Consider the following 26,622-nt stretch of genomic DNA (forward strand, 5'->3'; position numbering starts at 1 on the left):
TGTTATACCGTAACTCATGCTTGTTATGCTTGCGGTTACGCGAGCAATGTTCATATTAAATTCATATCTATTTATGATTTATATATGAATATTGCTCACGTAACCATCAATTTATATCACTCATATATACTTACGCGGCGGTCGCATTTCGACCGAGGTGGCCCGTGTACTGTGCGATGTCAGTGCACGTTAAAGAACCACAGGCGGTCGAAATTATCCTGAGCACTACGGCGTCCCTCATAGCCTGGGTCGCTTTGGGACGTTAAAACCCCATAAAACACACAAACAAAACAGATATATTTATCTCACAATATTTAAACTTCAATGATAGTGCCAGTCATGAAGCGCAAAAGAAACTGTGGGGGCACGGCAGGATCACGATACCTCGACAGTCACGTACGAATTGCGCTCGTTTAACTACCAACATGTTGTATAACTATTACTGTTGTAAGACAGTATTAGCTTACAACATGACCTACTAGCTGTATGAAAGTGGTCTGAAAAATGGCAAATATGTTTAAATATTACTAAGTGTAAGTTAATGCATTTCCATAGACGCTCCAACTTAATACCACATAGCTACTTTATCTGCGGTTCTTGATTACATGCTACTAAAGCATACAAATATCTCGGATTACACCTGTCAGACGATCTTACGTGGTCAACGCACATCAACCATATCACTGCAGCATCCAGCCGATCCCTTGGCTATCTTCAATGCTCAATGAAGTTTGCACCAGCACATCTAAAATTACTAGCCTGGGCCACATTAATGCACCCAGAATTAGAATATGCAGCTGCCATTTGGAACCCACACGAGGAATAACTTTCTGAGAGCATAGAAACTATCACAATCACGCTATTAGATTTGTTCATTTTGATTATTCATTCTACACAAGTGTGACCGATCTGCAAAGAACCGATCCAGCTTGCCATTATTAAAGCACCGTCGAAAATGAGCCAGTTTAGCCCTTTTTCATTGCTTCTACTATTCATTACCATTAAGCATCTACGTCTCAAAACGCTCCCCCTGTTTTCAGCTGCTAACAGAAACAGTCAACAGGTGTCATACCCTTGCCCAAAAACAAACATTTGCGCAGTCTTTCTTCATCCGAAGAGCAAAAAAATTGAACTACCTTCCCAATGCCGCTGTAATAATAGAAGACACGCTTCCATTCAAAGATGAGCTTAAATATTTAGACACATTTTAGGTTTTCATGTACCTTGACCTATTGCACTTTGTTTTACTATGCAGTTTTTACTGTTCTCTAATCCGTTATTGAATTCTTACCGACCGTTCAGCGCTTCTTCCTGTCTTTTATTCTTGTTTTGCTTTTTGTTTTGAATTCTAAAGCATTTGAGCGTTTTGCATTATGATTTGTGAGCTCTTTGAATGTTACATTTGTATTCTGAGCCTTGATGATGGCATTATACAGAATATGTTCGTTTTTTTGCTGATATTACTGTACAACCCACCCCTCATGTAATGCCCCTTGTTTGGGGTCCTTGAGGTACTAAAATAAATAAATAAATAAATAAACCTGTAGAACGCAGAATCGTGTGAAATAAGGCAGCGGCTAAATCGGTGAATGTACAAAGTAGGGCCACTACTTGACTCATCACAGACGAAAAAGCTTTCCATTTCTACGTCAAAAATCACATCTCGCCCTATGAGAGCCCGAAAACGGACGTTCGGGAAGATGTGCGAAGGCTTTTCGAGAGGGGGGGGGAGCGACCGCCCCTCCGCCACCCCTTAGAACCGCTACTGCATCTATCAAAACCAAATAAGGCTACTCCGCCATGAAAACGACTAAACGACAGGCCTGGATCAACTTGCTTTAGCGAGGAAAGTTTGTGTTGCTCCTCCGTCGCACCTTTTTTTACAGAGACTTGACTTGATTACTTTGGGATATTCTTGGGAGGGGATACTGGTCCCTACGTATGTTGGCCAGTTGGTGGCATCACTCTTGGGGACCAGGGGAAGGGGTAAGGGGATGTAGGGAGGGGAGAACGGAGGGCAGAAGGGAGGAGGGTGGTCGTCGCCGCGACGGGAGCGGTCCGTGTTCTCGCAGCGGGAGGGATCTTGAAGTAGTGCCGCCGCCGCAACAACAGCTCGCGGAGGGGAAGCCTCGGTGCACTGGGATAGTGTGCAAGCATCGGGAAGGGGGGAAGGCAGACTCCTAGATCATGTGGCTGGGAGGAGCCGGAGGTCTAGAAGGGTCCAGTTCCGGGGGCTGCAGGTCCAGGAGGCCGCAGGCTTCAGGCTGTAGGTCCAGGCTCCTCGGGCTAGAGGATGTCAAGGCCGGTCTCCTTGAGGTAGGCCAGCAGGAGCCGGCAGGCAGATAGGAGGTTCCGGGCCGGGAACAGCAGCTGGTCCTCCGTGTCTGCTGGCAGGCCGAGGGCACGGTAGGCTGCAAAGAGACGGCTACGAGGCAGAGCAAAAGTAGGGCATGCACCCAACAGGTGACCCAGGGTGCCTGTATCCCCGCACGATGGACAGGCAGGGGAGGAGGCCATTCCAACTACGAACTTGCGCGTCGGCGTCCATGAGCATCCAATCCGAAGTCGCAGCAGGAGGGAACGTTCCCTGCGGGGGATCTTGTCTGGGAGCCGGTGGAAGGGCCTGCATGCAGAGATACGCCTATCAGGGTACTTTGTCCTTACCGCCCGCCTCAATAGCTGCCGGGCAAAGTCATGCGGGGCCAATTTGGTGGTCACTGGCGACCCATCGGTGTGGGCCGCCTTGGCGAGGGAGTCGGCGTGTGTGGCCGGTGGATGCCAGTGTGGCCAGGGACCCAATAAAATTCAACAGGATAGATAAGCGGGCGAGTTGGTGATACATTATTTCGTCCCCGTTTGTTCGCGCTGTTTTTTTGCATAATGACCCAATGAAGAGACACCTGGTAGCCAGCATCCTCAAGGGCGTGCAGGTGGGCACGCAGGACACTCGTCGATGTCTGCGAGATGTGCGGCCTGCTCAGGAGCTGGAGGGCAGGCCGGGAGTCACACAGGACAGCGACAGGGCCAGGTGGTGTGGTGGATCCGATGAAGTCTGCTGCCAGGTGGAGACCCGCCAGCTCAGCTGCCGTGGAGCTGCCCGGGAAGGAGAGTCTGCAGGACCGGGTCTGCTGCAGTTGGGGCACTGCCAGAGCAGCCGCTGCTTTCCCTGTGGCTGGCAAGACCGAGCCATCGGTGAAGAGGAGGGTGGTCTCTTTGTACTCTTCCAGGAACGCAGCAGTGGTCTGGCGGAGTGCTGCAGCAGGGGAGTGACGCTTGGTCACTCCGTCAAGGCCCAGGGTGACCTGCAGAGGAGGTCGGGTTGGGCGGGTGGGGTGTGGTGGTGAAAAACTTTAATTTGCAAAGAGAGCTTGAGGGTCAATAAACCCTGCTACATGGTCGGTATCCTTAGTCCAGGACACCGCACGACGAGGCCCCGTCTCGCGCCCGCTTTACTAGAGCCCTTTGGGACTCCAGTGTGGAGCAGTTGAGGAGGGCAGTCTCCCATGCCTCTCGTGGGGGGGTGGGGGAAGGGGGAAGGTGAGGATTCTGAGTACACGCCCACACCATGTGAAAGATATCGCAGATCTCTCCACAGTGCGGGCAGCGCCCATCTGTGTTCGGATCGAAGTGTTCTGCTATGGCAGGACAGAGAAGAGTTCCTGTCTGCAGGCGCCGCAGAGTTCGCTCCTCCGCCTTACTCAGCCCCTTGGCAGGTACTGGGTAGAGACGGTGGCTGTCGCAATAATTAATTAGGATTTCGCGGAACCGCAGAAGCGGTTTATGAGCTTCTGAGCCAGGAGAGCTAGGATGAGGAGCCCGGTGTGTGAGCGCTCGGGCGGCCGCATCAGCGGCCTCATTGCCTCGTAAACCCTGGTGGCCAGGAGCCCAGATCACTTTTGTGCGAGTTGGATCGGCGGGAGCGCGTCTTAGAATTTGGGAGGCAAGAGGGGATATTTCGCCTGCAAGATAATGTTCACAGGCCCGGCGAGAGTCTGTGATAACTGTTCTCGATTTTGGATCGGCGGCAGCGAGAGCTATTGCGACTTCCTCCGCTCGTGTTGAATTTGGGGCCCGAAAAGATAGGCCATCGACATTCATTCCCCGGTGGACTACGGCAGCCGTGAAGAATCGCGTGGGCGACGGCCCTGTGATGTCCACGTAGTAGACGCCCTCTTTATACCCATACTGCCTCTCAAGCGTGCGAACCCGCGCTTGTCGTCTGCCTTCATGTGAAGCCATGTCCATGTTACGCGGGAGCGGAGCGACCAAGAGCATGTGGCGCCACAGCACCGGGATGTTCTCCGTCCCCTCTGGTATGCATGTGTGTTGGATGTGTAAGCGGTTTAGCAGGCGGCGCCCACGAACCGTCTGCGATAGCCGCGTATATTGGTTCACGAGGTGGGCCTCACGCAACTCCTGATAGGAGTTTACCACTCCCAACGCCTTCAGTTTGGCGTTCGAGGTAGCCACCGGGAGGTCCAATGCTCGCTTTGTTGCCTTCCTGATGATGACGTCAATGCGCTCGTCTTGTTGTTTGGTGGTGCGTAGGTACGGCACGGCGTAGAGGATCTGGCTGGTCACGAAGGCATGGGCGAGCCGTAGCGCGTCCCTGCCCCGCAGACCACCCCGCTTGTTGGAAACACGGTGGATCATGCGCCCTACCTGTTCACCTATGCTCTTGAGTTTTGCTATAGTAGAGTCCGGCTTAAGTTTGTTATTGATGAACAGACCCAGGACCCGGAGCTCTGCCACTTCTCTGGTGGGACCGCCCGACAGAGATATGTGAAGAGACGTGTTGTCCTTGTGGTTTGTCCTGACGTGTAGAAGCTCTGATTTGGCGGGAGCACATTGGAGACCACAGTCGGCAGCATATGCTTCGACTATGGAGGCGGCCTGCCGAAGGCGGTCCTCCATCTCCCCAAGGCTCCCCTCGGTGGTCCAGATTGTAATATCATCTGCGTAGAGTGCGTGTTTTATGCCCTCCACCTGAGCCAGTCGGCCGGGCAGGTGCATCATGGCGATGTTGAAAAGGAGCGGTGATAACACCGCCCCCTGTGGTGTACCTCGTGTACCCATGGAGTACGGGCCGTATTCCTCGTCCTCGATCCGGAGGAGTGCCTGAAGCGCAGAGAGGAAGTCTCTGACATAGGCGAAGGCCTTCACCCCGCAGTTAGTGGTGTTCAAGTTAGAGAGTATGGTGTCATGTTTAACATTGTCAAACGCCCCCTTAAGATCGAGGGCGAGAATGGCCTTGTCGTTTTGTTGCATGGCTGTGGGTCGTATTATGTCCCTGTGTAGTTGGAGTAGGACATCCTGTGCAGACATGTGCGGGCGGAACCCGAACATAGTGTCTGCAAAGAGGCCCTTACCCTCCATGTATGGAGAGAGGCGATCCCTAACCATCGTCTCCATGAGTTTTCCCACACACGAGGTCAATGAGATGGGTCTCAAGTTGTCCGTAGTCACGGTTTTACCTGCTTTGGGGATGAACGTTACAAGCGATGTTTTCCATTCGAGTGGGAGTGGACACCCATCCCATATCTGATTTATGTATTGTAGCAAGTGGAGGTATGCAGAGTCGGAGAGGTTCGCCAACAGTTTCACTGTTATGCGATCCCGACCTGGTGCCCCACCTCGACGCATTTTAGCCAGGGCCGCCTTAAGGTCATGCAACTCAAAAGGGGCGTCTAAATCCTGATTTGGCTTGCCGGAGTACGTGTACTCGGGCCCAACCGGGTCATTTGTGCGGCAGAGATACCTGTCGCACAAAGTGTCCGCAAGTTGCGCTGTCGTACCTTGGTACCCGTGCAGAGCCCGCCGGAGCTGTTTTTGCGTCTCCCCTTTCGTTTGAGAAGGGTCGATGAGGCTGCGTAAGAGACGCCAAGTCCCCTTCGAGCTCATCTGACGCGCTGCCGAGTTGCAGCGTTCTATCCAATTGGTGTCTGTGAGGTGGGCGGCACATGCCGCAGGCTGCTCCGTAAGTTGTGCAATGCGAGTTCTAAGCTTGCGATTCGTCTTGTGTTTCTTCCATCGTATTGTTAAGCTCCGGCGCACCTCCCACAGATGCAGGAGGTGATTGTCCACTGCGGGGATCTCGTCGGTGGTGTGAAGTGTTTGCGTGTGTTGTTTCTGTATGTTGGTGACCTGTGTTGCCCACTCCGCATAGCCGTCGGAGAATAGTACGGGAGGGATGTCCTGAGTTCGAAATTGCTGCCAATTGGTTATTTTCGCCTGTCCCCCTTTTTTTACGGGCTGCATTCGCCAAAAGCGTGATGCGGAGAAGGCAGTGGTCGCTGCCCAGGGTATCCCTCAGGTTCTCCCATGTGGCGTTTGTAGTGCTCCTAACCAGAGATAAGTCAGGACACGTGTCACGGGTGACCGAGTTGCCCACACGTGTGGGGCAAGACGGATCCGTGAGCAACGTAAGACGAATTCTCTCTCCTGCGACTCCCCGCAGCTAAAACGAAAAATAGTTCCTCGACAGGCAGCGGAAGAAAGCGGTTCCGGCCCGATAGCCGCGGCGTTGATGCAGCTCTTACCTGGGGCTGCGCCGGCCCCCGAACCGAGTGGCTACCCAGCACCGTAAAATAAAAACATCAATATGGCTGGCAAACCTTCTAAGAAAGCTAAAAAATTAGACCAATTCGAAATCATTCAATGGAACTGCAGGGGTTTTAGAGCCTACAAAAAACGGTCACATCTCCAGCTCTACCTGCAGTCCCTTGGTGACATGCCGGCGCTTCTTGCTTTGCAAGAGCCCGGCAATGATGCTAAATTCTCTGGGTATAGCTCGTTTCAGGGGGGCTCCTCGACCTGCATCCTGGTGCATAAAGCATACACCGCGATTCAGGTCGATCTTGATCTGGAGACTGAGCAGGAATACACCATGGTGAGGGTTCTGCCTCTCAGGCGCCGCGACCCGTCAATACATGTACTTAATGTGTATTGCCCCCCGCATAAGCCGCGTGTTACTTTCAGCAAAATTTTCTATCGTGCTCTCAAATCGGCTAACAATGAACCCCTGGTGATCATTGGGGATTTAAACGCACCCAGTCTACACTGGGGCTATCACTTCGAGAAAGCCAGGGGACGCAAGCTGGCGGAGCTCATTTCCACCCTTCGTCTTACGTTGCTCACGGCGGGTGGGGAGAACTGGGAGGCCCTGGGGAGGGCCAAGTGTCTCCACGTAGAGAGCGTGGAGCTTCCCCATCCTGGAGTTGGCGTTGGCCTGCAGGCGAGCACGGAGGGCCCCGCCATCACGAACGTGGGCGAGCCGGTCCGTGTGGGTCAGCCCCATCTGCAGGAGCAAGAGGTCCAGCGGGAAGACGCCCGCCTCTGCCAGAGTGGCCGGGACCTGCGATCGCGGAGGAACCCCCAGGAAAGGGCGGATCCATTTCCTGCGAGAGAGTTCCATGCGATTAAGGCGGGTGCTCCGGAGCGTGACTAGGGGGAGGGCATAGAGGATGGCTGATGTCGCCGCTGCCTCGAAGAGTCGGCGCACTCTCCGCCACCAGCGGTCTGCCAGCCTGGCTGTTGATCCCGAGTTCTTCCTCCGCCACCTCCGCCTGCGGGTGGGAGCCCTTCTGGCGGAGGCCAACGAGGGTCCTGCAGACGCCGGATCTCCCGGGCCGTTTCCAGGCTCCCCCACCCCCCCTGGAAACCAGTGACCAGGCTACTGCCAGCCAGCAGAACAGCCCTTGTGGTTCCGGCACCCTTCGCCTGCGCGCAGCCTTTCCCCCTCACCGGCAGTCACTCGCCAGAGGGCCCAGTTTCTGAGGGCCCACCCGGAGCTGCCCCCAGGCCCCAAGCGACAGCCCAGGAAACCCCGACGTCCCAGGCCTCACCTGGAGTCGTCCCCGGAGCACCTGACCGCAGGGAGCCCCCGAGCAACGGTGCCCGCTCAGCTTCCCGTTGTCGATGCCTCCCCTCTAAACACCCCCTCCGTTGAGGTCTCTTCCCCAGGAGGGCCCACAGACGAGAGGTCCTCGGCATTGGAGAAGCTGCTCAACGCAGCCAGTCAGCAATCGCAGGCTGCCTCCTCCCGGACCAGCACCCTAACCCCACCGGTCCATACCCCTGAGGAGTCTCTCTCCCCCCCCCCTGGCCATGGCTCTCCTGAGGTAAGTGGCGAGCCCTCGCTCCTTAACCCTCCCCCCTCTGTTCCAGCCATCCAGGACCAACGTGGGCCAGATGGGTGGATCCTGGTGAACCGCAAGGCCAGGCGTCCAGCAGCCCACCCACGGCCCCGTATGGCCACTGTCCTCTTCCGGCCCCGCCAGAGGTCCTTCTCTCTCCGGGACGTCGTCAAGGAAGACTACAGCGCCTTCCTGTACTCCCGGCCTGGCGTCTTGGAGGTAAGAGTCAACCGCAGGCGCAACATCATCGCCGCGGACGTCTCCACCCCAGAGGCCAGGGTAGCCCTCCTGGGTCTCAGCTCCCTGCTGTCCACCCCGGTCCGGGCTTTCGAGGCCTCCCGCCCGGATGGCTTCATCGGGGCCGTCCACGGTGTCGACCCGGAGGTGTCTGATCAGGACATCGCTGACACCATTGAGTCCTCCGTCGAGATACTGGCCATCCGTCGCCGTGGCCGTGCCGTCACAGTCCGCTTCGCGGCTGAGCCCCCGGACCAGGTCCAGATTGCCGGGATGCTGTTCCCGGTCCGCCCCTTCAAGGCCCGGCCCTTGCTGTGCTCTCGGTGTGGGGGCTACAACCATGTAGCCGCCTCCTGCACGAAACCGCAGCGCTGCACCTTCTGCGGAGGCCACCACCACCACCGGGCCTGCAGAGCTGACGTCCCCCGATGTATCCACTGCGGCGGTCGCCACTGTGCGGAGGACCCTTCCTGTCCCATCTGGAGGGAACAAAGTACGGTGGCGACTGCTCTCGCAGGTATGCAGAGCCTGAGGCCCGGCGGGCGGCCAGGGCCCAGATCCGCCACCAGCAGCAGCCTCCCAGGGAACCGGGACCCGGGTCCTCCAGGGTCACCCAGGGGCTCAGCTATGCCAAGGCCCTGCAGTCTCGGGGCCCGGGCCGGACCCTCCCACCCTGCTCCCGAGGTCCCAGCCCGGTCTCCAGCACAGGATGCCCAGCAGACGGTGACGGCAGCCCTGCGGCTTGCTTTCCAGGCCCTCCTGCCACAGCTACCCCCTAACTCGGGGGCACGCCAGCTGTGCATGGCTGCCCTCGCTGCCGAGGGCCCCTCCACCCAACATCATGGCTCGCCGTAACCCGGCCCCTTCACGGCCTCGGGTCATGCAGTGGAATGTGAATTCCCTGCGTGCCCGTCGGGCGGACCTAAAAGACCTTGTCCTCCAGGGCTCCCTGGACTATGACGTGATGGCTCTCCAGGAGACTCGGATTCCTGCAGAGACGTCCCGCCTCCCTGGGTACACTGGGTACTCGGGCCGCTCTTGCTGCTCCCTCCAGGACTGCAGTGACGCCCCCTGCCTGGACGAGGCCCATCCCCAGGAGAGACCCCGCATGGTCATCTATGTCAGGAATGGGATCCCCCATACAGTCCTGGCAGCCGATGACCCTGACCTGGGTGACCTAGAGATCTGCGCTATGCGTGTCCGCATGGGGAACACAGACACCACAGTGGCCTCTGTCTACCTCCCTCCCAGTGTGCCTTGGGATCCTTCCTGCCTTACGGCCCTCCATGCACATCTAGGTAAGGACGTTCTAATCTGTGGAGACTTCAATTCTCACCACAGGGATTGGGGCAGCCGTACCACGTCCGCCAGAGGCAGGAAGCTCCTGGTCGCCATCACTGCAGCCAGCCTCAGGGTCCTGCAGCCCAGGGCCCCTACCTTCATCCGTCCGGGTCGGTCGCCCATCATCGACCTGGCCTTGCTGTCGGATGCCTGCCACTACTCCTGGGATAGAGCTCTGGACTCCCTGGGCTCGGAACACTTTCCCATCTTTCTAAACCCTTCCTCCCGAAGGCGTAAGAGCGAAAAAGTGCATAAAATCACTAAGTGGCCCTTGTTCAGGGATCTTGCAAAGGACATCCCCCATGCAGAGGACTTCCTGACCCTGCTGGGCAAGTGTGCATAAAGTGCTACTGTGTCCTGCTCTACCCCAGGGCAGGCCCCTGTCCCCGATCTTCGCCTCCTGGGCCTCCGAGCTGCCAGAAGACGAGCCGAGCGGAAGGCAGAGAGAGCACGTCGCTGCCGGAGGACTGGACTTCTTACCGGCGGATTGATGCTGTCTGCCGTCGCCAGGCGAACCGCCGTGCTCGAGAGGGTTGGGCTGGCGTCTGCCAATCCATCCGCTCGGCATGGCAGTCTGCGACGGCCTGGCGGCTCCTACGGTCCCTGCTCCAGGTCGCGGCAAATCGACACCCAGCCCTTGGTGCCGCCATTGCCCGCGGGGTGTCTTACCAGGCACTGGCGGAGCAGCTGGCCGACCACCTCACCAAGGCAGCCCACCCGGGTCCAGGCCCTCCACTGGGACCTCCTTCCCAGTGTCCAATCCCATGTCCTCCTGTCGTTGCAGGGTCTGTTGGCGCGACCTCCCTCTGCAGTGACCCGATCACCCCACACGAGCTCCACAGGGCACTCCATCGGTCCAAAAAGAAGAGCGCTCCTGGGGCGGACGGGCTCACATTGCAGATGCTGCGGAACCTGGATGCCCCGGAAAAGGACCGCCTGCTGACCGTGTTTAACGACATCTGGTCGAGCGGCATCCTCCCGAAGAGTTCGACCACGGCCATCGTGGTCCCTATCCTCAAACCCTGCAAGCCCTCCAGGGAGCTGTCCTCCTACAGACCTGTCTCGTTGACCTCAGCTGCCTGCAAGACCATGGAGTCAGTGGCACTCCAGCGCCTCAGCTGGATCGCTGAGGCCTCCAACTTCCTCCCTGAGAACCAGACAGGTTTTCGCAGGCACCACTGTACCGCAGACTCCATCGCGGACGTGGTGTCATCCCTCGAGGAAGCGAAGTCCCAAGGAGACGTTGCCATCCTTGTCCTCCTGGACGTCCAGTCGGCCTTCGACGGTCTGCCCCACAGCACCATCGAGATGGCCTTGGACGAGCTAGGGGTGACAGGTAACCTCCGACGGTTTATAACCTCCTTCCTGTCCAACCGTTCTATGCAGGTTCGGGTTGGCCGCACCCTGAGCAGTCTTCGCCCCATCACCACCGGGGTCCCTCAGGGTTCTGTCCTCAGCCCTTTCCTCTTCAACCTGGTCATGGCAGGACTCCCTGGCTCCATCCAGCGGGACCGCCGCCAAAGAGTTCTTTGCTCTGTATACGCGGACGATGTCGCCCTCTGGGTCCGAGCTCCAAGGAGGCAGATCACCTCTGCCAGACAGGCCCTCCAGCGTGCCCTCAACGGGGTGCAGCAGTTCCTGGCGACCAAGGGGCTGTCTCTCTCAGCCACGAAATCGGAGGCTTTGTTTATCCATCCGAGGGGAGCACGAGCCACGGCTCGGATTGCTACCCTCAAGATTGACGGCACTAACCTCCCTTGGAAAACGCAGGTGAAGTACCTTGGTCTCACCATCGACCACCGGCTCTCCTGGATTCCTGCTGACAGGGCCCTCCTGTCCCACATGGACCGAGTCGGCCGAGCAGTCCTTTCCATCCTCGCCCGAGGCAACGGCTGCACCCCCTTTAGAGAGAGTTACAGCCTACTGTGATCCGCTACCCGCTGTTTCGCATCCCGCCAATGGACCAGACGGGGCAGGCGAACACGCAGCTGATGGGCATGTGGTGCTATCTGGGGCCTTCACGGCGAACTACGCACGCGCAGTGGCGCCGCCTCGGAACTCTGTCTTCGAATTCAACTTGTATTTCACCTGACTTCACACTGTTACTTTTTTCTTCGCGGCGATAGCATTTCATATGTAGCAACCGCATTCCTCTAAGCACGACCATTGATTAGTTCATTGCAGATAAACTACTCTACCTTGCAAACAAGATAAACCATACGCGGCTTTCGAATGCAGAAGGATGCGACATATATAATTGGGGAAAACAGGCAACTCTGGAATTAATATTCACCGAAAAAAAAACCAAACGAAAATTGCGTTCTGAATTAAAAATGAAAAAAGTCTGTCGAATTGTAAACAAATCAAAACCGAAAAGTGGGAATTCCAGGTACAATAAACTCGGAATGCGTATTGCCACGTCGATATCATGCAGTAAGGCGAGTATTAAATTGGGGCAGTTGGGACCTTCCTTTTTTTTTATCTCCGGCAAGTAGAGCGCATAATCGCCACAAGGAAGGGAGCGGCGGCACATAGAACAGGCGAGGGGTGGGGCCACAGAAAAATCTGGCGACAGCTTCGTTGAGACCCTGACGACGAGGACAAGACGCTCCACGATACTCAGGCCTTAAAGCACCCTCGCAATGTCCGGTAATGTAAATAAAGGCTATGCGACGCGTAAATGACACTTCTGCGACGCAGAATACCTCACCTACATTTGTATTTTTGCAGATGCGGGTTCGCTACGACAAAACCTTTGTGACTCATGTGGGGAAGTTGAAACAATCGAACATTTTATCCTCTCTTGCCGGCGGTTCGCATTTCAGAGAAAGACGTATCTAGGGGTCCCCCTTTCGAGGTTAGGACTCCCTCTATTGTCCAGTTCTTCCCTCGTTCGGTACGAGCACCAATTAAAGGATTCGTGTTAAGTAGGGTTTGCCGATACCTTCACGATTACATTATTGCAACTGGTAGGATTTTTGTTAACTGCATACAAAATTTTTCCGCATGTCTAAAAATGTGTATTTTTTCTATGCCGGACACTTCAAATTTGTTTAATGTAACTAATTTTTCAGCAATTATATATATATATATATATATATATATTCTTTAGTTTCAGTCATTCAACTATTCTACTTCACCGCCTCATGTCATTTTTTTATTCTTGTCACGCATACTTTTTTCTTTGGCATTCACCGCCGTACCTTGGCCAATCCACCAGCGTGCGAATGTGCCATGTTTACTGAGATAAACAACAATTACTACACCTGTCACTGGCCTCTATCTTACGTATGTGTAGCTCTCAACTGCCGCTGCATTTTGTTGATTTAATTTTAATGTCATGCGCGGCGCGAATATGAGGTTGTCGACCGCGTTGTGCGTGCAGGCACAAGTCTGCTGGCGGCACCTAGCGGGTTCCCTCGCAACCTCGAAGCTGCGTTATACAGCAGTCGACAGATGGCAGCACCACACTGCAGTGGAAAAATAAGAGATTTGAGCGTCGCTTGGAATACTCCCATGGTAGCAGTGGAAATACCCCCAGCTGGTGACCCAGATTCTCCTCTATATAACTATTTCTACACGGCGAGTTGAGAAACTTAAGGTCCCTTTCCGTACGCCCTAAATCACACCAAGCAGTACGTAGAACCAGCACAGAGATACCAGTTTCTCTGATGATGCAGTTAAGTGCACTGCAGCTAAAGGAAATAGCGGAAAGACTTCCTTTTGAAAGCATCGTTCTAAAATGAGCAGGCCGCTTCCTTATCCCACTTCCTTTTCTGCCAACACATGGCATTCTTACGCAGCGGAATATCTTGCTGCCTCATCTCTAAGCGGAAAACCCCGCACTAAAGGTTATATCCGTGGTAGTGTAGCATGTTCACGTTGTAAAAACTACGTATGCGCCCTCCCCTCAATGCCGCATACACAATTTTATTGTCAACTAGGCCCTTCCAAGCGCGTCGTCTGGTAATGGTGCCAGTTCCGTTCCGTCCGTGATCACCCAAAAAGAAACGAGTCGTTGCTATGGCGACAGGCGCCCCACGTGACCACCTGACGTCACACTGTTGCTAGGAGACGCGAAGAGGCCAGCTGAGAGAGAGCGATTCAAAGCCTGCGCGGGTGCCAGCCGATGTTGGCACGCGCTCCCAACTGAGCGAAAGCAGCTTGGCGCGTGCCGCGATCGTCGTCAAAATAGGCCATTATTTCAAACCCAGGCTCACGGTTAAGGCCGGAATAAACGAGAAACATGTCAGGGGAAGACAGCAACTGACTGGCTACCGCAATGTAGTGCGGAGTAGCCGGGCCAAGTCGCAACAAAGGCAGCAGAGCAGAGATATGGCGAGGAACACGCTTTTATTGTAAAAGCGACATTGTCGTGAGGCATGACGACGAACTGCTGGTATTTACACTGATGAGCGAAAAATATGCAGATAATTTAACAAGTTCGTGACGTCTTCATGCATGGTGAGGATGAATATTTACAGATGCGTGTCCCTCGGCTGGCCGGCACCGGTCGAGAGGCGATGGTGAGCCTTCGATGAACATGAGGGGGTGACGTAGTTGGGGAAGCGCCTTACGTGCTCAGCTTCGAGTAGCCGCACTGCGCCTGTTATGAGGGCGACGGGTGAGTACGATGAGTGTGCGGTAGACACCGGCGGTGATGTGGGGATGATGGCCAGCTTACTACTTCTTCGCTGCCTTCTTGGGCGTAGCCTTCTTGGCGACCTTGGGCTTCTTGGGAGACTTCGCCTTCTTGGGTGCCTTCGGCTTCTTCGCAACCTTAGGCTTGGCCGCGGCGGCCTTGGGCTTTGCCGCCTTCGCTGCCTTGGGCTTGGCGGCCTTTTTGGCGGGAGACTTTGCTGCCTTGGGCTTCGCCACCTTCTTGGGCTTCGCTGCTCCGGCCTTCTTGGGTCCGCGCTTGGCGGGCGCCTTCTTGGGTCCGGCTGCAGCCTTATCGGCGAGACGGAAGGACCCGGACGCACCCGTGCCCTTGGAGTGCTTCAGCAGGCCAGTCTGGACGGCACGCTTCAGCGCGAGCTTGAGGTGCGTGTTGACCACCTTGGTGTCCTTGCCGACGTCATAGTGGCCCATGATGTACTTGTGGATGGCCTGGCGAGAAGAACCGCCGCGCTCCTTCAGGGCCTCGATGGACTTCTTCACCATCTCGGTGTACTTGGGGTGGCTGGCGGGCTTCTTCGCCTTCTTGGCGCCACCGGCCGCGGATTTGCGACCCTTGGCCTTTGGCGTTGCGGCAGCGGCGGGCTTGACCTCGGCATCAGACATGACGGGAGCTGGGAGGGTATCCGTGCCTGAACAGCGGACTGAATTCGCAGAGAAATGCACCGGGCGACGAGAGCAAAGCGAGCGGAGCGAACAACGTCCGGACCGGTTGCGGTACGAGAGAGCGAAGGGTAAGCGCCGAGGGAGCGGCCGCTTTTATGGGGAGCGCGCGGACGTCGCGGAAGACTACAACAATATATCGTGCTCTCGAGCGCCGCAAATGCCGCCGCTCGAGTTTGAGATTGTGTTTGTTGGGCGAGAAATGTGGCTGCTCGCGCGTCGTTCGTTCGTCGGACGAGTGAAAAAATGTACGACCCTTTTAGCAGGGGTATTGGAGGAAGCTTGTGCAAAGTTTCCCCGCGCTGGGACGCCGGAAACTTATTAATAAAAGAGTTTTTCGGCGCGCCGGTGGCAGCGAGATTGTGCTAATTCCAGGGTTCGGACCTCGGCGTTCGCGTGTAGTCGCTTCGGGCCGGCTGGCAAGTGTCGATAAATAAAATTCAATGATCCCTTTACATGTTTCAACCGTTTGTCCCGTGCGGCACCGCGCGAACGCAGCGTGAGAAGCGAAACAAAATAGCCGGGGAAACACAAATTTGCTCCGACCCGCCATGTTGACTGCTTCGCCGGCCGCTGGCGACGTTCGGTTTTTTCGTGTTTTAGACAAGTTTTCGGTCGAGTTACACCGTTAAAATTGCAGCGAAGCTCGGGATAGTGTTGTTTTAAATTTTGGTATAAGTTTCCTGCCGTTTAAGGCCCGTTTGGGCGAACGGCGAGCAAATATCGAGACCGGCCTCCCCAAAGCAGTCTCCCAGATTTGTGACGTAGATCGTCGCATAGACGGCGATCACCGTCGCGCGGGTCAGATTTTTCGGGGCTTTTTAGCCACATATAGGGCAATATTTCACTACAGCGTGTATGGAGAACTCTAGGAACATTTCTTTTGCACTGTGTGGCAAATGTTCGGCGCCTGAAACGTCAATTACAGAGAGAAAACTTAGCTCGACGACTCGCGCCCCATGGATTGCTACGGCGCAAAAGTGCTTGCGCTGGTTTTTGGCCACTTTTTGGCATTCAAGGGACCGTCGTTTTTAAGGGTCCGAGAAAGCTTGCAAAACATGTGCCATGCATCGGATGTCTCACGTGAGACCGCCACGGATTGATTGCAGCAGGATTTAGTGCATCGCGATACTTGTGCAGTGTTATTTGGCAGTTTTTCTTCGCGGCATAGTAAACAGTCAGGCGCGGTGGGCGCTCGATTGGCGCGCGTTGCTGCGCGGTCAGCGGATACGGGTTGCAACATTTAAGGACGTTAATTAAGTGAATTTACTCGATCTACCAACGAGCGAGGTGCTGCTTGTAACGCTGACGTGTGCTTCACATTCAAGCAATCAATGTTTATATTTGCTTGAGGTAGCGAGTTAATTTCTGCGTCGCTACCCCGGTGTTCGCCACCGTGGCGTCAGACTCGGTGCGCTGGGCTCTCAGGCAGCACCTGAACGTTTCAACTATGCTATTTTTTTTTTTGCTTTGACGAAATTTTAATATATTAATGTTAATGACATTTTTTCTAGCGTTTGGGAAACGTTAGAAATAAATGCTGGATAACATTTTTCTGATCTTAGTGAAACACTTAAACGGTACAAATACAAATTTCCATGAACACTTTCAAAGGAGCAATGGGCAATGATGACAACACATTCAATACACTGCAACTAATATATGCGACTCATAAAACTCACTTTCTAGCGAATAGCGTGGCTTCAAGCTTATATGCTCACCCGTGAAGGGTGCCGTATATTTGATAATGGTGGACGAGTAACATGCAAAGTTCCCTAAGTATATTTTCTCTAGTGTGCATTCAGTCTATGGCAGGCATCTTCTCAGTTATATAACCACAAAGTTATGAGGAGTAATGTTTTAAAATATTGGCGATGTTCTTTTATAGTTATGATTCGAACATGAGAATATTAGAATCTTTGTTTTATAGTTACGATATGAGCATTAAAATAACATTTCGAACAATGCATTAGAATAAAGTTTGGTTTGAATATTAATCTAAGATTTAATTGCCACGCAACATACGACGTAATTTCTTATTTTTCAGCATTAGCATATCGTTCAAATGCAACGTGTAACGTTACTGAAACTTAATATTATAACATTATTCTAACGTTCGATGCTACCTGGGCTGTAACATTTGGATCTGCTTCGTCTGCTGGATGCTAGAACTCAGCATGCCAATGCATTTTCTTGCGCAGTTGTTGATTTGACAGTGTTATATGTACTCCTTGCTATTGTATCGAACTTCCGCAATATATATATATATATATAGCCGCCACGGTGGCTCAGTGGTTGTGGTGCTCGGCTGCTGACCCAAAAGACGCGGGTTCGATTCCGGCCGTGCTTTGGGACGTTAAACCCCATAAACTATATATATATATATATATATATATATATATATATATATATATATATATATATATATATATATATATACGGGAAGAAAAAACTGCGGTAGGGCATTTAGAACTCTACAATATATATATATATATATATATATATATATAGGTTGCGAAAGCATGGAGTACTTGACTGCTTACAAGAAAGAGTATATAGCGAAGTATACGCTTCGTTAAAGGAAACATATTTATTCTACTCGACGTTTCGATCGGAAGACCGATCTTCTTCAATATATATATATATATATATATATATATATATATAGTAGTTGCAGTTGCAGCAGGTCTTGCCGTTCAATGGGCCAGGAAGACTTGTAGAAGAAGGGGTCACAACATTGCAATTATCTTCATTTAATACCTAAATGAAGTATTAAATGAAGATAATTGCAATGTTGTGACCCCTTCTTCTATATATATATATATATATATATATATATATATATATATATATATATATATATATATATATAAAGCAAACAAGGGAAGGGGAATGAGGGGCTCGTTATAAATATGACAGAAACCAAGGGGCACAGGGGATTTTTTTTAATTTATTTATTTAATTTGTGGTGTTGATCAATTTAGAATATTACTGAATATGTTATCGCTTATGCTAATTGATTAGAAAAGCAGAAGAAAAAACAACCACATGCCGCCGGTGGGATATATATATATATATATTGTGGAGTTCTAAATGCCCTACCGCAGTTTTTTCCCGTATGTTCTGGGATGATCATTAAGCTATCTGACGGCAAAGTTGCTCTATTCAACGGGGCTTGGTAAGCCGCAGGGGCGTAGCCAGGGGGGCGGGGGGGGCTTATGCTGCTTCAGCCCCCCCCCCCCCCCGAAATTTTTCGAACTGTCACCCACCGCTGACCAAAACAACTACCGGCCCCGGAAGTCATTCTGGATTTTGTCATATGCAATGTCTTTTTCAGACTAGAAAACACATTTTGGCGCGAACATTGCTAAAGCGGGTTGGATTTCGTGGCAACGCCTATGCACCTGGAGTCACGTAACGCAAGCATCAGTTAGCATCATGATCAAAATTACCATGCGAATACGAAAATTTTGAGGACATCAATAACCGATTTTGATAGACTTTGCTTATTGAAAGCCCTGCCCATGCGGCGTTTCCCAATGTACACACTCGGATATTGGTTATTTCAACTTGCGGCATCATTCGTGGCTTTCGTTTGTCCTTCTCTTTCCTTTTTAGCGAACTACTTTAACTTTTTCATTGAACCACAAGAATACCCTTCTGTAATTATGGGCTGTTACGACCCATCTTGAGACCCGAGATGAAACAGAGGGAGATTCAACGTAGCGGCAATTTTGACGGGTCGTTTGACTTCAACTTGACCCCACGATGACCTCACGAAAAAGGGTGACTTTCTGGGAAGTGGCCGACGAGGCTCTTCCCACACTCGGCTCGGCGAAAACGACCTCCCCTTCGAGAAGCAACCGACGACAGGAGAAGAAAGGGTGTCCCTGGTCTTGAAAAAAAAAAACCCGGAACGAATCAGAGGAAGCCTGCGCAGCTGCGGCTGTGACGTCAACAGGACACAATGCTATAGGAATGCGGAATGCGGACTTAGGAATGCGGACTTAGCATCTTCCTTGCCAGTTCCCACGTGCGGGGTCTCAACAGGTGTCTTGGCCAGCTGCGTCTGTGACGTGTGGTGGCGATCTTTTGTGCCACGATGAGTTACCTCCTAGTGAGGGGGCTGAACAGGTCTTCGATGGCGGTGCTGGTGCCGATCTTTTGTGTCGCGATGGAATGTCGCCTGGTGCAGGGGCGGAGTCTTGGGCTATATAACCTGCGACCAAAGTGGGCACGAACGCTCTGGACCTTCGGTAATAGGTTCATCCAGTGTGGCTCTGAACCTTGGGTTATAGGTTCATCCATTGGCTCTGAGCCTTGGTTAACAGGCTCATCCAGACGCTCGACGCTATGAACTCTTAACTTTTGATTCCTTGCTCTTCTTTTTGTAAATTTTTGTAAATAAGTGTCTCAGTTTCTTGTCATTAAATCTGCTTGTTTTTGTAATCTCTAACCATCTGAAGTTCAAACCGTTTCCTCATCCTGTACGAGCCCCCTTGGTGCAACAACAACTGGCCACGCTACCTCGAGCCGTACCAACTGGGTGGCATCGACGTGATCTGCTACATTGCGTCACGACAACTGGTGGCAGCGGTGGGGTCTGCTACCTTGCGTCACGACAACTGGTGGCAGCGGTGGGGTCTGCTACCTTGCGTCACAACAACTGGTGGCAGCGGTGGGATCTGCTACCTTGCGTCCCAACAACTGGTGAACAGCGGTGGGATCCGAAGCCGTGGGATCCGAAGCCTGGGATCCGAAGCCTGGGATCCGAAGCCTTGGGATCCGAAGAGACTGGTGGGATACGAAGACCCAACAACTGTGGATCAGCGATGAGAATCTGAAGCCACAAGCGACAACAACGGTCGGCCAGCGAGAGTGCAGCTGTCTTGGACATGATCACGTGTGTGGGTGAGTGCTTGGCTTTTCCTTTGATGTGGACCAGGTTCTAAAAGAGGGTTAAAATTTAGAACTGGTAGACACCTGTGCTTAAATCTTACAGGTTTGGTATTTTTGCATAGTTGTTTTGGAAATAGCTCAGACTCAGAACTATCATGGACCTACAGAGACTGCAGGAGTCGGACCTGTTGCTGTTGTGTGAGGAATTGGGGATTGAGACAAGGGGTTTGGCACGAAAACCCATGATAATTCAGGCCATTACTGATTTGGGGGCAGATGATGAGGAGCTCATTGAAGAGTGGAGTCTCATCGAACAAAAAAAGGAAGAGCAGCTCAGACAGCAGAAAGAGCGAGAAGAGGAGCAGCTCAGACAGCAGGAGGAGCGAGAGAGAGAGGAAAAATGGCGTCAGCGCGAACGTGAGAGGGAAGCAAAACTACTGAAGCTAAGGGCTGAGCTCAGTAAGTTAGAAATGGAGTTGAGCAAGAGGTCGGGCGGTTGTCCCCAGCAAGTGGTACCTCTTCTCAACAAGGAGGCAGGCGAGAGGTGTGAGACTATTCCGCAGAAAAGCCTCCGCGTGGAGAAAGAACAGGAAGAGCGAAACCTTTGCGAGGAAAAAGAAAGGTGTGACGCGCTTACTGTTAAGCCTGAGACAGATAGCGCGTTGGCAGATAAGACTGAGGTCCCGCGCCAGAAAGAATGCAGTGAGGTTCGGTGTGCACGCGATGACAGAACCAGACAAGGGACACCGCTGGTGCAGCTGGCGAGCACTGGCGGTCAGAAAGTTGAGGCTGTACTAAGCGACACAAAGAGTGAACGGGAATCGCCCGACGGCAGCCGTGAAGCGCCAGGGAAGAGCGCAACGTTCCCGGAAAAGTGCCGTACAGACGAGATTGTTTCTGTTGCCCTGAATGGGTTTGATGCTGCTCCGAAAGAAATGCAGCAGGAAAATGAGCTTTGGTGCTCAGATGGAAACACAGGAGTGGACGATTCAACAGTTGAGCCGCCGCCTGGCACTGTGAGTAGTAAACCGCAAGTAGCGTCGCGGCGCAGGAAAAACCGCGAACGCGACAAGCGAATGAGGAATGCTAGGGCAGGTGTTAATGCTGATGAGAGGGCCGGCAAATTAACTCGGGACAGCACCGCGAGAACTGTGAAAGAAAAGGGAAAACCAACAGTGTCATTTTCCCGAAGGCGGCTGGGCCCCAGGAAAGCCAAGGTGACTGCCCTTGCAGGCCGAAGGCACCATTGTCCATTGAACAAACATCGCGAACGCGACAAGCGATTGAGAAGTGCCAGGGCAGGTGTTCATGCTGATGCAAGGGCCGGCAGATCAACAAGGGACGGCACCACGAAAGCTAATGACCGAAAAGGAAAATCAGTGAAATTTTCCCGAAGGCGGATGGGCCCGATGAAAGCCCAGGTGACTGCCCTGGTGGGCCGAAAGAGGGACAGACGGCGCAGTCGTTGGACACGTGACGCATGCTACGCGTTACGAAGAAAAGGGCTCGACAGCCACACAAAGGGGTGCCGCAGAGAGCGCGTGAGTCGGAGGGGGACGCGACAAGCCGGGACAAAAGAATGGAGAAGGCGCCCTTTCCACAGTAGGTCGAGCGGAGGCGGAACCAATCAACTTCGCAGTTTTCTTGAAGCACCTGCTTGTAGACCGGCCATCCGACCGCGACCGCGCAGGGCGCGGCTAAAGAATGTCCAATTCGGGGAATAAGTGTTTGCCTTTTTTTTTTTGTGCATTGACTCACTGTAAAAAAAAAAAAAAAAAACGAGACAGGGGTGAAGGCAAACGAGTTCCCATTTTTAGTGGTAAAGCTGAGTGGTGTTAGTGGATTACAGGATTTTCACTCAGTTATGCAGCTTTTGGAGCTGTTTACTTTTTTTTTGTACATGCAGGAAGGGACGTGGACTTCTTAGCGGTTCTTTTTTAGCTGTCCGGAATGCTCTTTATGAACCAAAATTGCTACTATAGGTTTTTTTTCGTGCGGTTTTGAAAGTGAAGGTGTACAGTAGCAGGTTCGGTTTTTCTCAGCTTGTGTGGGTCCTGGGAGTTTTCGGTGTGAGCTATTCACAACGGCTATACTAACCGGATTATAGCACCCTCTTTTGGAACTGGTTTGCTCGGAGGGAAGTTGAGTGCTTGCTTGCGCATGTGGTTGAAGTTGCAGAGACGCCTCAAAGAATTTGGCCGGCGTAATAGAAGACCACGTTGCGAGCGGCAGAGGACTTCTGGCATGCTTCTGCAAGTCGTCTCTTCGTGCAGCAGCGATGACTGCTACTCGCCGAGACTCGTCTGGCGGGGGAGGTAGCTGTTACGACCCATCTTGAGACCCGAGATGAAACAGAGGGAGATTCAACGTAGCGGCAATTTTGACGGGTCGTTTGACTTCAACTTGACCCCACGATGACCTCACGAAAAAGGGTGACTTTCTGGGAAGTGGCCGACGAGGCTCTTCCCACACTCGGCTCGGCGAAAACGACCTCCCCTTCGAGAAGCAACCGACGACAGGAGAAGAAAGGGTGTCCCTGGTCTTGAAAAAAAAAACCCGGAACGAATCAGAGGAAGCCTGCGCAGCTGCGGCTGTGACGTCAACAGGACACAATGCTATAGGAATGCGGAATGCGGACTTAGGAATGCGGACTTAGCATCTTCCTTGCCAGTTCCCACGTGCGGGGTCTCAACAGGTGTCTTGGCCAGCTGCGTCTGTGACGTGTGGTGGCGATCTTTTGTGCCACGATGAGTTACCTCCTAGTGAGGGGGCTGAACAGGTCTTCGATGGCGGTGCTGGTGCCGATCTTTTGTGTCGCGATGGAATGTCGCCTGGTGCAGGGGCGGAGTCTTGGGCTATATAACCTGCGACCAAAGTGGGCACGAACGCTCTGGACCTTCGGTAATAGGTTCATCCAGTGTGGCTCTGAACCTTGGGTTATAGGTTCATCCATTGGCTCTGAGCCTTGGTTAACAGGCTCATCCAGACGCTCGACGCTATGAACTCTTAACTTTTGATTCCTTGCTCTTCTTTTTGTAAATTTTTGTAAATAAGTGTCTCAGTTTCTTGTCATTAAATCTGCTTGTTTTTGTAATCTCTAACCATCTGAAGTTCAAACCGTTTCCTCATCCTGTACGAGCCCCCTTGGTGCAACAACAACTGGCCACGCTACCTCGAGCCGTACCAACTGGGTGGCATCGACGTGATCTGCTACATTGCGTCACGACAACTGGTGGCAGCGGTGGGGTCTGCTACCTTGCGTCACGACAACTGGTGGCAGCGGTGGGGTCTGCTACCTTGCGTCACAACAACTGGTGGCAGCGGTGGGATCTGCTACCTTGCGTCCCAACAGGGCGCAGAATAATTGTCGCCGTGCAAGCAGTTAAAAAATACACACTTTCGTATTGATTTCTGCATAATTCCTCTATTATTCTAACCATACGGTGCTGTCGCGACCGCAGCATGGCCCAAGTGCATATCGCGACTTCTGCTATCACACTTTTGTTCTTGCTTGGATCGTCTTCTTTCCGTGTGTAAAGTTTACTATCTGTGATTGCGCAAGATGTTTATTTGCCTTGTTGGACGCATTATATAGAGTGACTTTTGCGGAGATACGCAGATTCAATGGAGACGTACGTCTATTTAAATATCTTGTGAGATTTTGTGTATACATACAGTGACTTTGTTTCCAGTGACACTTTTTTTGTCCTTTATCAAGTAGTATCTTCGCATTTCTAATACTCCATTTTATCTTTGCACTTCGAATGCATATTTTGCAGAACTCCTTGTTTATACATGTGCTCCCTATTTCGACTAAAATTTCGATGAAATTGCTCGCAATACATGACCAGTGACAGCTGCTGCGCAGTACACTGGAACGAAGGACAGCGTCGTTGAAATTTTTTCCTGGCCGTTGCATATGCACAAAAATGTAAAGGTTCTTGAACGACAAAGATTCATTAAAATATTTGTCCTCTACTTGCTTTCATATCAGCGGCATGCACTGCTTTGCTGGTTTCGGACTGATATATAGTTCTGGACTTCATGTGGTATTTTCTTTACTTATTAAATACGCAAAAACATGGAAGCATTGGTATCAGCTATGTCTGCCATGATTTTTAAGACATAAGAATACACTGTTTTATTTTTAAAAATACGTAATTCACTTCTCTAGACAGTGCGTAGCGTTATCTAATACACAATGGCATTGTCAATGGTAATGCAGTTGTTATTCTTGCGTTTGATCCTCCACAAATTCTATGAGGAGCGCGCTGCAACATAAGCCCCTCGCCCCTCGAACAAAATTTCTGACTACGCCACTGGTAGGCCGCATTAAACATTAACTATCGTCCCTTATAGCCTGAGTTGCTTCGGGACGTTAAACCTCCACAAACCATAAAACATTAACTATCACCTCCCCTTATCTCAACTTCTGACATCTGATATGAAGAAACTACGCGATCTGTAGTTTTCAGCGGACTCATCTACTGCAGAAAAAAAAAATGTATGAATGACCATGTATGAGTGTCTATCTTGCCTTGGCGCATGCGTAGAGATTACCCGGTGGTCTGCATTCAATAAAGAATTCAGTTTTTAGTCCAGCCTTTGTCCTGTGTTGTTCTCTGCTTGTGTTTTCGTCTTTTTAGCTAGTTTTTTCTTCCTTCAAATGTCATACCAACAGGCCCACCATTCTGTTCTGCTCAAGTTTAGTATGCACCACAGACTGCCTATCATGCGGAATGCAGAACATTTTCGTAACGCCCTAAATACTGGTCACACAGCCTGCATAAATAAAGCGTAAAGTTCAGATGAAAAGCAAATATACGCAGTTCGAAAAAAATGCGAACAATTTTTGAAAGAAACATTCTTACTGCGTTACCCAACTAGGCACGCTAGTTAGTTCTTACACTTTGTCACACAATATACCGAGACACAGCGTCTATACGCTGCGTTGCTTTCTTTGAATGCATACGAATCAAATAGATTTTGTTCATTTCGTTCTCGGTAGCTTAATCTTGGCCTGTAGTATACAACTTTGAATGCGTCTTATTCTTTGCGATTGCCCTACGTTTCCTCACACGTGTCTTCGTCTGTTCCCGAGTTGATGCCAACAGGAAGCTATGCACCAACCGGCCCAGACCAAACCGATCGTTTTCATGTTCACATTCCATGCTATTCTGTGCTTTATCTTTGGAATTTGTTTATGCTCAAAGCCGCGATCATCACCTCAAGTGTTTTACGTGTATTATTGTATGCCAACTTACGTGTACATTTTTTGCGTGCCACTGTGTTTGCCCTGCCAAATAAACCAACTAAGGGCTGAGGGCTGGTTAAACTTCGTGCAGTCGAGCCGTTTTGTTTTTGTTTTTTTCGCCACCCTCCGATTTACAATTTTATCATAGCAGATGAATATATCACTATTATTAAGTAGTTGAAACCGCGGTCCTGAGACGTTACCATGTCCCAAGAAACTCAAAAATATTCACAGCGCATATCCTCAAATGGTCCAAAAGTCAGATCCAAAGGAGGTCTGCTGAGGACGTCCGCAGGAAAGTGGGATTCCTCCCAAACATATCATCGCGGTATCTATTTGAAATGACAGCGCGCTTTTATTTCTTTGTTATGGGTGGCATTTGAACGAAATACATAAAACGCAACAACCGGCAGGAAACGTATACACACCCTGCTCAGCACACACGTTTAGATTTCAGCGAGGCAGCACGTGTGCAAAGAAAAATTAGGAGGAGGCTCAAGCTTCGCCTTAACAGCAGACGCGGACGCTAACGGCGCGAAACTGAGGAAAGATACTGGGACACAGTTAACGCTGTCGCAACTAGGCCACCGCAGCGAGGGTCTGGAGTTTAGAGCATATCCGTTTCGTACGCGGGAAATGTGGGACTTGCTGTTCTCGTACACTTTACGAGTTCTTTGCAGCGCTGTGAAAGGTAGAACTCCGTCGTCCGCTAGGGGCCAATTAAGAAAGGCAACAAATAGTCGCTGAAACATTTGAGCAGTGCTGTGGCTGTTTTTCGAACAATTATTTCAGTAGTTGAAACGGCAGTTGAGGATGGTGTTTCGAAAGTCCATCGAGCCTTTCATTCACTGGTTAGATGAGTCGACAAATTCCGCACGGATGCAGCACTGCGGGAGCTTGCTGCCAAGTGGTATGCTGCCATCCGTAAACATGGAGTGAGTCGACCGAGTCTCCTGCTCGCAGCAACATGGACACTGGCCTTCTTTCCTTTGGATGGAGAGGGCTGAGTGGGTAAGGGAACAATTACGCGGATTAATGACATCCTAGTCGAAATCAAGAGGAAGAAATGGGCTTGGGCAGGGCATGCAATGCGAAGGCAAGGACCGCTAGTCCTTAAGGGTGACGGAGTGGATTCCAAGAGAGGGCAAGCGTAGCAGGGGGCGGCAGAGAGTTAGGTGGGCGGCTGAGATCAAGAAGTTTGCGGGGACAGGGTGGCTGCAGCTGGCACAGGACAGGGTTAGTTGAAGAGACATGATGTGTGTCGCGAAAGTAACGCCTTTGTAATCAGCGCTGGGGCACTCATCTCGCGACACAGACTCAAGTGGAAAGCTTAGGCAGTGCGCAAGAGATAAACCGAAGGGTGGCGGCCCATCTTCCGTCTTGAAGCGGGAAAAACTACAGAGAATGTTTACTACA

General features: G+C 52.0%; 1 protein-coding gene across 1 annotated transcript; it reads right to left on the minus strand.

Moving 5' to 3' along the window:
* Positions 1–14,047: 14,047 nt before the first annotated feature.
* On the minus strand, positions 14,048–15,134 carry LOC149347264 (histone H5-like). Its single transcript, XM_089586960.1, has one exon. It carries the CDS (start codon positions 14,994–14,996, stop codon positions 14,397–14,399), a length of 600 nt encoding a protein of 199 aa, XP_089443086.1. The 5' UTR covers positions 14,997–15,134; the 3' UTR covers positions 14,048–14,396.
* Positions 15,135–26,622: the final 11,488 nt, after the last annotated feature.

Source organism: Amblyomma mixtum, chromosome 4, assembly GCF_055824585.1.
Source record: "Amblyomma mixtum isolate Tamu chromosome 4, ASM5582458v1, whole genome shotgun sequence".
Classification (NCBI taxonomy): domain Eukaryota; kingdom Metazoa; phylum Arthropoda; class Arachnida; order Ixodida; family Ixodidae; genus Amblyomma; species Amblyomma mixtum.